This window comes from Anabrus simplex, chromosome 5 (assembly GCF_040414725.1).
Source record: "Anabrus simplex isolate iqAnaSimp1 chromosome 5, ASM4041472v1, whole genome shotgun sequence".
Taxonomy (NCBI): Eukaryota; Metazoa; Arthropoda; class Insecta; order Orthoptera; family Tettigoniidae; genus Anabrus; species Anabrus simplex.
In genome coordinates this window covers 23,796,391-23,808,929 of record NC_090269.1, presented here as the reverse complement: position 1 = coordinate 23,808,929, position 12,539 = coordinate 23,796,391, and the positions used below count along the sequence as shown (strand labels likewise).

Genomic DNA, 12,539 nt, shown 5'->3' with positions numbered 1-12,539 from the left:
AAAAAAAGAAAAATCATGCCACCAAGCAGTAGTGCAGAGAGAGTAACTGATTATTTACAACAGCGAGACAATGAAAAGTGCTGCCTAGCATAGTTTAGCTTAGCTTTTTATTCGTGTCATAGCACACCACAGCTTGGCATTGCTTAGCGTAGCCTTAAATCTACCGACACAAGGCTGACATGTTCGAACATCCTCAAATACCACTGGACTGAATCAGGATTGAACTTGCCAATGAAAAAGATTTTCATATGGATACGTGAAGTGTATCATGAAAACATACTTCATGCGCCCATAGAGAAATTATAACCTCCTTGCTATAAATTTACATGGGAATAGCCTTTCCAAAATTTAACTAAATGTGAGAAAATATAAAGTATCCTCCGTAATCAGTGATAAACTCTGCCATATCTAGAGGTGTATTACATTCTTACTTAATTTCATTATATAACATTAAAATTAAGCAGTCATTTACTTCAGCCTTTATTTCTAACGAATTAAAAACTGCTATCACCCATGTTATTTACGTATTTATAATGAAAATATATTCTCCTCTTTCACTTCTATTTTTTTTACGGACCAGCCGTCAACGGGTATTACTAATCGACTTCAACATCGCCTTTGAATGTTGATGAGAAAGCTCACAAGTGCACACAGCGAGAAAACTATACCAAAGATGATCGAATGCATTATTTGGCAAACGTTTGTTTTTTAATACAAACAGCGTCACCTAACCTAACTTAACTGTATATGTACCATGAAAACAAATATCAAGCATCAGTAAAAGAAATGATAACCTTCTGGCGATAAATTTACATGGGAATAGCCTTTCCGAAATGTTACCAGTGATGCGCTCTGTCATATCTTGAGGTGTATCACATTCTTACTTAATTTCAGTATATAGTATTAAAATTAAGCAATCATTTACTTTAGCCTTTATTTCTAACGTGTTAAACTCTGCTATCGACCACGTTATTTACCTATTTATTACGAAAACATGTTCTCCTCTTATAATTTTCTTTATGGAACAGCAGTCGACGGGTATTACTAGTCAACTCTGACATCACCTTTGAATGTTGACGAAAGAACTCGCAATTGCATGTGGCGAGAAAACTATACCGAAGATGATAGATTGCATTCTTTGGCAAACGTTTCAGGTTTCTTATTCAAACAGGGTCATTCAACCTAACTTAACCGTATATGCATCAAGAAAACGTGTATCAAGTGCCAGTAGAGGAAATGATAACCTCTTTGCTATAAATTTACATGGGAATAGCCTTCCCGAAATGTTACCAGATGCAAGAAAATATAATCTGACCTCTAAAACCAATGACGCACTCTGCCATATCTTGAGGTGTATCCCATTCTTACTTAATTTCAGTATATAGTATTAAAATTAAGCAGTCGTTTTTACTGCAGCCTTTATTTTTAACGAGTTAACAAATATTGGACATGTTATTTACGGATTTACTACAAAAACATGTTCTCCTCTTTCATCTCAATTTTTCTTTATGGAACAGCAGACGGCGGGTATTATTAATCAACTCCGACATCATCTTCACATGTCTACAAGAGAGCTCGCTTGTGGACATAGCGAGGACACTTGAAGATGATCGATCGCATGCAATATAAACATTGGGGTGCATAAATATCGGTAACGGAAAAAAAATGCACACGCTTAATTGCTCGCAATAACAGATGCGCCAGCAATAGGGATCTTGCTATAACCGAAGGATAATACGCAACTTAATATATGCATTTTCAAGAGAGATAAAAAAACTTTCGTTATAACGGGGTTTTTGTTATGTGCCGTACTCGCTATAGCAGACTTCTACTGTATTTGTTTGGTCAGTCAGATTATATGATGGTGAAATGTAAACAATTAACTCCACCCTGACAGGTCGTATTCAGGCATTTGAGATTTGATGTTGGATAAGGTGCCTGCTTAAGACCTGTTGGACAGATTGAATCACAAACGTGCAAGTACTTAATTGAGTTGGTGAAGAAATAATAATTCTTAACCAACAGTGCAAATACAACTTGTCTGGACTGGACGCTCGCAGTGATATGGAGGCTTCCTAGAGGACATAATGGAAGACAGGCTGTAGGGATAGAAACAGCAAGAAGATCACATCTCACTTTTATAGATTACTGTAGCAAGAAGTGAGAGTACAGACATTTGGGCAACAAAAGCAAAGGGCTCTCTTCCTTTAAAGTTGGAGAGCTATCATCAAGGGAGCAAATCAGTCAAATGGTTTTAAACATTGAGAATGAATGAATGAATGAATGAACAAACAGATATAAATTTATATAATAAAGTAATTACATTATAGTAATGAATATAGATAAGCGAAAATAAGGCTTAAATCCTTTTCAACAGAACTCAAGAGTGCACAAATTTGTAATGGTGGTTTCACCATTCACTGTTTTTATTGATCAGGGTTTCGTGACGCAAAAAAAGTTTGAGAATCACTGGACTTATGAATAAATCTTGTTCGTAAGAACACACACCACTGAAGAGAATGATTAATTACTCACACATCCAGCCAACCCATAACACAATCGTCACCACTTAATTACATGTAAGACGTTCTTTCAACTACAGCACTGTAAGTCTTCAGAGGCCCTGGAGTGCAGGGAATCTTCTCTGAAAACAGATTCATTAATGTGGTAGTAAATCTGCTACTATGGGGCTCTTAACCCTTTATAGGTTGCTGGTAAATATATTTACCACTTGGGTTGCCATAGAAACTGTTCAGATGATAATACCCTAAGTGGCAGCAACTGTCTGCTTTCTAGTCTAGTAACACTCTCTGGTAAGAATATTTACCACTTTATTCGAAACTCGCGCTTCACGGCTAGTTGAATTGTTCCACTTCCAGAAGTGGTAAATATGTTTACCAGAGAGCGCCACTTGAACTTAACTCGTGTAAGCATTGTGTTGACCGTAAAATACAGATTTTTAAGCGAGATACTAGATTTCCCTGATTTATATAGGGTAAAAATATATATATTTGAATATTTTGATTTTGTGAACATAGATTGTATAATTTGTGGTTAATTTAGAAATATTTTATCAAAATTATCATTGGTCTACACATGAAGTACCAAGAAAGACGAAATAATGTGCTCGTTTTGCATATTGATAACGTACTCATTTTCAATGCAATTGGTAATATGAATATCGGAAAATAGACTTCGGAGCTTCTAGTTATGTTTTACACATGCCTTTTCCTACAATATTTTGGCCAACATGTTATATTCACTAATATGAAAATATACAGCAAGAATGTAACCTTATGGATGTACGTTTTATCAGTCACAAGATGCATTAGCTTCCCAGATTATGAAAAATGGATTTATATCCAAACAACACTTCATGTGTATTTTGGAAAAACATTTAGTCCATCTGTATGGTATTCAGTTTCTCTGAGTTCAGGGGTGTTTACAGATAATAATAATAATAATAATAATAATAATAATAATAATAATAATAATAATAATAATAATAATAATAATAATAATAATATTTTAAAAATAAATTTGCAGGGTAATTATGCATGTAAGAATAACTGCCTCATGTAGTGGCTGACACTCCCATAGGGGAGCAGGTGACAAATCAGACTTTTATTGGGGGGATAAATCCCAAAATTCCCCTCACTCCCCTATGTAGGCCTACTTGCCTGCCTGAATGCATATTTAATTCTTCTTTCCAGTTCAGTCCTGGATATTACTGTTGTAATTACAAGTCTGAAAGATTTTGACTTCTTCATTTATTTACATTCAAACTGTGTAGGCTTTCTTATATAGAATTATGTTTAAAAATAATAAATGGAAGATGTAAAACATAGATGTAGCCTGTGTTCTAGGTCAGTCTTTTCTGCCCACGACCCCATGATTCTAGTGCAATTTTCAGAGCCAGTGTGACATTTATAATTATATGTACCTCTTGTTTCATGCTTCCCATCTCCATTTTGCACCTATTATTTGCAAAACACTGTGGAAAGTTGTCATGTACGCAAAGTGGTAAATATATTTACCAGTGCACACACAGTGGGAAAAAAATCCTAAATGCTCTCTGGTAAAAATACTTACCACCCCATATCGCATAATCAAAAAATGCACTGACTCAGATTTTGGTCAAAACCTAAACAGTAGACCCCAATGACATGGTATTTAACCAAATAAGTAATATATTTTGTTCCCCAGTGTTTTGCCCTACAAAGGGTTAAATGGAAACACACTGCCTGAATTTAATCATGTTAACTTGAACATATCAAGCGAATGCTTAACAAACCACACTATGAAGCTGGTCAGCTAATGTGACTGCTAACAACAATTACACATGTATGGCCTGGTATGAGAACCAAGAAAGTAATTTTCTGACTAGTAGAGAACAAAAGTGCATTTGCCATCTTGAGAGAGGAGTTTGCTATGCCACTATCTTTAAACTGTATACTTAAAACATACAAGTTCATGCAGTAAAACAACTTAAATAAAAAAGTTAATGGACAGAAGAGCAGCAAAAAATATTGTAGTTTTATGTATATATCCAGTACCTGGCAAGTGTTGACTGGGGTGGTAGAGTTGTGTGGAATGGCTGAAGCCTGGCCGGCAAGACAACAGCTGAATAACTTCTTGTAACTCTTCTTGACTAGCAAGAGAAGTATGCCAAACGGAATCTGGAGCAGAAGACAGTATTTCCCAACACTGCTATAGAAATAAAATCAATATTTAAATTGAAGCAAATACAAATCATCATGACTTTTTATATTATTTCATCATCACCACCAGTAGTCTCATACAAATTATAAAATAGTTATGAGTAAATAGAAAAAGTAATAACTACCGTGAAAGCATCAATCAATAAACGGTACAATGAATATTATTATTATTGTTATTATTACAAAATTTTGCTAGAAATAACAGTAGAAGTCCGCTATAGCGAGTATGGCATATAACGAGAACCCTGTTATAATGTCAGATTTTTTCTGTCCCTTCAAAGAAACCTATATCTAACTGTGTATTATCCTTCGGTTACAGCGAGAGCCTCAACACTGACACATCTGTTATTACAAGCGATTAAGCGTGCACAATATTTTCCGGTACCGATATTTATGCACCCAGCCATTATATCGTATGCGATCGATCATCTTCGGTATAGTTTCCTCGCTGCGTGCACTAGCAAGCTCTCTCGTCGGCATTCAAAGGCGATGTCGGAGTCTGTTAGTAATACCCGTTGACTGCTGTTCCGTAAAGAAAAGTGAAAGGGGAGAACATGATTTCGTAATAAGTGCGTTAAATAAAGTGTCCGACAGCAGTTGTTAAATTGAAATAATAAATATGGTAGTTCAACCTATTCAATACAAGGTCAAGTCCACACAATATCAGTTGAAGAGGCGATATAAAAATGACGGGGGGTAGGCACTGTTCAATTTAGACAAAGTGGAATGTAAGTTACTTAAAAAAAGTAATGCGTAATCTTCCGAGCATCAGCACGGCACACGCAATGTTTGACACTGTCACACAATGTTCACGAAAAGCAGAGAACAGTTAAATGAGCCAGACTGCATACACCCTCTGGCACAAAGTCACAACACAATCCAAATATGAAGATCTAAAGTCATGAAGAAGCCGAAGACGAGCAGCTCAACCGAAGTAACTTGCAAGCTTCAGAAGATCGGCGCGATGTTTACAACGTCAAGTGCTGTAGTTTCATACGCGACGGAGATTGAAGGATAGATTATTGATCAAGTATTTGCTTAGTTCACGAAAATGTACCTATATATATATATACTTATAATACGATTCAATGTAATTGAATACGTAATTATGATCTTGAAGATTTTTAGAACAGTTGACGAGAAAAAACAATAGTAAATAGAAAAAAATGGTAAAAAGCGCAATACCGGAAACAAATGAAAACGTGTATGCACAGTGCGCTATTTCTTTAATATAAAAATTCAGGTCGTGATTGAAGTAGTCAAAGTTGGCGGACGCAAGGCATGAAATTAAATTTGAAAGTGAGGGCCCAAAATGAAGGTGGCAATGCAGTTTTTTTTTAAATATGAAAAATTCAGGTCGTGATTGAAGTAGTCAAAGTTGGCGGACGCAAGGCATGAAATTGAATTTGAAAGTGAGGGCCCAAATGAAGGTGGCAATGCAGTTTTTATTTTTTTAATAGGGGTGAAGAGAAAAATAGGATAAATTAATAAAGAAAGAAGATTAGTGGATAAGAAAAGATTAAAAGGGTTTAAAGTTGAGAGATGGTGAGAAAGGATAAGATAGGGATGAAGGAGGGGTAGTTTAGGGTGGGTTACTGGAGGTATAAAATGTGGGTAGGAACTTTGTAAGGCATGGTTTTGAAATTTAGAATTTTTAAGAAGAATTAGGAAGTCAAACAGGATGTTGGGTTTTTCAGAAATGTCCTTTAAGTTGAAATTGGGGTTGAAGTATTGGTCAAGGTGAATAAATCAATTTTCAGTAGTGTTTAAGAGGGGGCCTTTGTTAATGATTTTAAGTATTATTATGTCTTTTTCAATATTGGTGAAATTGTGCTTGGAGTCATGTATATGTTGTCCTATGGCGGAGAATCTATTGTATTTAATGGCGTTGATATGTTCGGAGTATCTGACGTTGAAGTTGTGGCCTGTTTGATCGATGTACAAGGAGCTGCAGTTGTTACATTTGAATCTGTATACTCCAGATTTTGAAAAAGCATTCGATTTATTTAGTGATTTAGAGTTGTGTAATATATCAAAATTTCTGTTATTGGTTCTAAAGGAAATTTTCATGTTATGTTTTTAAAGAATAGTTATTTTATAAGCTTCTTGAGTGAAAGTGAAAGTGGAAAATGCAGTGGGTTTGGTTTTGTCTTTAAATAAAGTAGTTTTAGGACGGTGTTTGAATTTGTTGATGATACTGTTTATGAAGGAGATGTTATAGCCATTGAATTTAGCGATGTTACGGATGGTGTTTAATTCATTATTTAAATCTTTTTTAGACATAGGGGTGTTAAAGGCACGGAAAATTAGGCTGTTGTAAGTAGCACGTTTATGTGCTTGAGGGTGCGAAGAATCTTGTCGTATTGTAGTTGCAGTTTGGGTTGGTTTTCTGAAAATTTTGTAAGATAAAGAAGAAGGATGTCTAGTAATGGTTAAGTCTAGAAAATTAAGAGTTTTGTTGTGTTCTGATTCGAGGGTGAATTTAATGTTAGAGTCAATGTTGTTGAGGAGAAGTAGTGTAGAGGCTGCGTTGGTTGATTCTTTGTTTAAAATTACTAATGTGTCATCGACATATCTGGCCCAAAGGAGGATGTTAGAGAAATTACTATCATTATTAATTTTTGTGTTTTCTAAGAAGTCGAGGTAAATTTCAGCTAGAGTGCCTGAAGCTGGTGAGCCCATAGCTAAACCATCTTGCTGATAAATGGTGTTGTCAAAGGTAAAATAATTATTGTTGAGAACCAATTTTAAGATTGACATGAAGTCTTGAATTTCTAGTTTACTCAGATTACTGAATTTGTTTAAGTTGTTGTTTATTATGGGGAATAATTTGGAAATTGGAATACTAGGGTACATGTTTACGATGTCAAAAGAATGGAGAGAAAAGTTTGGTTGGATGTCAAAGTTCTTTAATTTGTCGATTAATTCAGAAGTGTTTTTGATAGATTTGTTAGATAAAAATTGAAAGCTTTTTAGTAAAAATGTTTGGATGAATTTAGAAGTATTGTATAAGGGACTGGGTCTGTAATTGATTATTGGAAGGATGGGAATGTTCGTTTTATGAATTTTTGGGAGGGCTTTGGCAGTGGGTAGGCCTGGGTTCATGTTTATTAATTTAGTTTTTTCTTGATCGGTGAGGAGAAAGGAAGTGTTTTTTAAGGTTTGTTTGAGTAAGCGTTGGATTTTATTGGTTGGGTAATTTTTACCATAGAAAAAGAAGAGTCATTGAAGAAATTTTTTGTTATAGCTATGTAGTCAGTTTTTTCCATTATGACGGTGGTGTTGCCTTTATCAGATTTGGTGATAATGAGGTTATTGTCATTGATTTTCTTTTTAAGATCTAAAATGAGTTTGTTGTCATTAATTAATTTATTAAAATTAATATTATTATTATTATTATTATTTTTAGGAGAACTGTTTTTGTTATTATTAATAATTTTGTGTGGCTATATCTATTATTTTACCTTTGACAACACCATTTATCAACAAGATGGTTTAGCTATGGGCTCACCAGCTTCAGGCATTCTAGCTGAAATTTACCTCGACTTCTTAGAAAACACAAAAATTAATAATGATACTAATTTCTCTAACATCCTCTTTTGGGCCAGATATGTCGATGACACGAAGAATCAACCAACGCAGCCTCTACACTACTTCTCCTCAACAACATGGACTCTAACATTAAATTCACCCTCAAATCAGAACACAACAAAACATGCATCAACACACATTTGCGTATTTGGACTGCTGCCAGCGTCACCGTGCGACCACCGCAGGTCAAATGCACCACATGATCATACCCTGAGGTGATTTAAAACTGCAAACCGCCCACCATCGTTGTTTCACCATGTATCAGCATTATCCTTAATTTCTGAGTAGTATGAGTGTATATATAGGTACATTTTCGTGAACTAAGCAAATACTTGATCAATAATCTATCCTTCAATCTCCGTCAGCGTATGAAACTACAGCACTTGACGTTGTAAACACCGCGCCGATCTTCTGAAGCTTGCGAGTTACTTTGGTTGTGCTGCTCGTCTTCGGCTTCTTCATGACTTTAGATCTTCATATTTATATTGTGTTGTGACTTTGTGCCTGATGGTGTATGCAGTCTGGCTCATTTAACTTTTCTCTGCTTTTCGTGAACATTGTGTGACAGTGCCAAACATTGCGTGTGCCGTGCTGACGCTCGGAAGATTACGCATTACTTCTTTTAAGTAACTTACATTCCACTTCGTCTAAATTGAACAGTGCCTACCCCCGTCATTTTTATATCGCCTCTTCAACTGATATTGTGTGGACTTGACCTTTAACTTCTTTCTTACTTATGCATTGTTTTTCGAGTTATAATCGGCTGATGATGACCCAGACTGGGGTCGAAACGGGTACCATTTCCATTTTTAATTAAATAAGAATGTAATCTCTACATCTCTTATTTACTTGTATTGAATAGGTTGAACTACCATATTTATTATTTCAATTTAACTGTGATAATTTTCAATACGGAACAATGACATTTTTATCTTTAAAAGCAGTTGTTAACTCGTTAAAAATAAAGGCTGAAGTAAACGATTGCTTAATTTTAATGCTAAATACTGCAGTTAAGTAGAATGGTATACACCTCAAGATATGGCAGAGTGCATCAATGATTTTCAGACGTTAGTTTATATTTTCACGTGTCAGGTTAAATTTCGGAAAAGCTATTATCATGTGAATTTATAGAGAGGTTATCACTTTTCTACCGGCGCTTGATATATGTTTTATGATACAAACGTGGTTAAATTAGGTTAGCTGATGCTGTACGAATAACAGAGCTGAAGTGTTTGCCACTGTTGTGACTCTCGTGTCGACGTGTGAAGGTGATGTTAGAATCAATTAGTAATACCTGTCAACTGCCGTTTCGCACAGAAAGTCAGAAATGAAAGAGGACATCATGTTTTCGTAATAAATATGTAAATAACGTGATCGATAGCAGTTGTTAAACCGTTAGAAATAAAGGCTAAGTAAAGGATGGCTTCATTTTAATACTCTACACTGAAATTCAGTAAGAATGCGATACACCTCAAGATATAACAGAGCGCATCACTGATTTCAGAGGTTAGATTGTATTTTCTTGCGTCTGGTTAAATTTCATTAAGGCTATTCCCATATAAATTTATAGCGAGAAGGTTATCACTTTTCTACTGGTGCTTGATATATCTTTTTATGGTACATATGTGGCTGTTAGGTTACATGACGCTGTTAGAATAAGTAAGCTGAAGCGTTTGCCACAAATGCGACCTTTGGTATAATTTTCTCGCTAAGTGTACATGCGAGCTCTCTTGTCGACATTCGAAGGTGATGTCAGAGTCGATTAGTAATACGTGTCGACTGCTATTCCATAAAGAAAGAAAGAAAGAAAGAAGAGAACATGTTTTTGTAACAAATACGTAAATAACGTGGTCAATAGCAGTTGTGAACTCGTTAGAAATAAAGGCTAAGTAAACAATCGCTTAATTTTAATCTACACTGAAATTAAGTTTAGTTTATATTTTCTTGCGTCGTGTTAAATTTTGGAGAGGCAATTCCCATGTAAATTTTTAGCGAGATGTTATCATTTCTCTACTGGCACTCGGAATATGTTTTCATGATATGTACAGTACAGTCTACTAAGTTCGGTGACGCTGTTTGAATAAGAAAACAAACATTTGCCATAAAATGTGATCGAACAGTATTGTTTCATAATACCAATATAAATGGTCCGTTATTGGACATTTAGCTGGAAAGTTTATAATGTCCAATAACGGACCATTTATATTGGTATTATAAATTTACTCATTCGGGACAAATATTTCAGGTTCCCTATGGAAATCAACATCTGTATCAGTATTGTTTTCTTGCCATGTACACTTGCGAGCTCTCTCGTTGACATTCGAAAGTGATGTCGGAGTCGATTTGTAATACCCGTTGACTGCCATTCTCTAAAAAGAAATTCAAAATGAAAGAGGATACCATGTTTTCGTAATCAATGTATAAATGACATGGCTGATAGCAGTTAACTCATTTGAAATAAAGGCTGAAGCAAATATTATATACTGAAATTAAGTAAGAATGTGATTCACCTCAAGATATGACAATACATCACTGATTTTAGAGGATAGTTTATATTTTCTTGCATCTAGTTAAATTTTGGAATATTCCCATGTAAATTCATAGCAAGGTGGTTATAATTTCACTATGTGCGCTTCAAATGTTTTCATGATGCTTATACGGTTAGGTTAAGTGACGTTTGAAGAAGAAAACTGAAACGTTTGCCACAGAGGCCTCTGGAGTGATACTACCATTTTTTTACATTGATGTTAAACATACACTTTCACGTAGTATTGGATTTCAAAAAATAAGAAACGAGTAAGCTGCTGTGTGGATATCATCCGCGAAAAACCAAGTTTTGAACAAACTGATAGCTGTTTCATACCAATTTTAATGTGTAATGTGTAAGGGAGAAAAGGAAGTACAAAGGAGACTGAACATTTGGAATGAAAATCTGAAGGAGTTTGGAATGGTAATTAGTAAACAGAAAACTGTAGTCATGCACTGTGAAAAAGAGAAACCAAGTGAACATAGATGGAGAACGGTTAGAGCATGTACAACAGTTTACATATCTGGGTAGCATTGTTAATGGAAGTAATGAAATCAACCCTGAAATTAATAACAGACTAAGTAAAGGTACAACATTTTATCATCAAGTCAGAGATCTTTTATGGGATGACAAAGTATCCAAGAGAACGAAATTAACATTATATAAACAGTATTTCATACCAATTGTAACATACAGACTAGAAACGCTGGTAACTAATACGAGACAAGATAGTAAGATCCAAGCAGTAGAAATGAAATTTTTAAGAACATCGGTTAAAAAGATAAGAAGAGATAGAATTCCAAATATTAAAATCAGAGAAGAGCTAAATATAGAACTGTTAGTACAGAACATACATAAAGCAAGACTGAGATGGTTCGGACATGTAAAAAGAATGGGAAAGGAACGGGTAGCAAGAAGGGAATTGGAAAGTGAAGTTAAGGGAAAGAGACCAGTTGGAAGACTGAGAAGAAGGTGGATGGATCAGATTTGGAAGGACATTAGAGAAGATGGATTGGATGTGGTGGAAGTAATGGGCCAGGAAAAGTGGAAGGGCAGAAAGGAGTGGAGGAGACTTGTTTAACCACACCTGGGCGACTGGAGTGGGACATTGATGATGATGATGAAGAAGATGGTTTTCCCCTGACTTTTACGAAAAAATCGGATATAACGACAATCCGCTATACAGAGTAAATTTTTTGCTGTTATGAATTCTCGCTATAATGGACTTCTACAGTAATTTGTAAACTAACTGGCACCACCCAGGGTGTAGAGCCAAATGTACTCCATACATCTGCCTTGGCATTGTGCTTCTCAGCAGCAGAATACTCGGCACCAGTTTTGGCGGAATTCTGCATGTTAGACAGACGGATGTAGCTCTGAATGAGACTGGACGCAGCATGAAAGGATGTCTGAGACCAACTCCTATCTGTAAAATATATCAAATCACGGGAATAGCACAACCACATATTCGGAGAAGAACAGCTGTGGAAAATGAGAAGAAGAAGAAGAAGAAGAAGAAGCGGGAATTTGATCCGACATATCTCCTGTACAGATACAAACGAGAGCTTCCAAAACTAAGATCAAGAAAGAGCTTCCTGCAGTCAATGATGGCTATTACATCATCACATAGAAAAACGTCAACTCCAACTATGGCGAGATTCGTTGCCTGAAGAGCACTGGGAAAATGTTAAGGTGATACC

General features: G+C 35.5%; 1 protein-coding gene across 2 annotated transcripts in view; it reads right to left on the bottom strand.

The window, feature by feature from the left end:
• Nucleotides 1-12,539, bottom strand: part of LOC136873684 (uncharacterized) — a 104,072-nt gene that overhangs the window by 18,417 nt on the left and 73,116 nt on the right. For both annotated transcript variants that reach the window (XM_067146799.2, XM_067146800.2), the window contains one exon: nt 4,557-4,679. In XM_067146799.2, the coding sequence (XP_067002900.1) occupies nt 4,557-4,679 (123 nt within the window). The remainder of the gene's footprint in view (nt 1-4,556; nt 4,680-12,539) is intronic.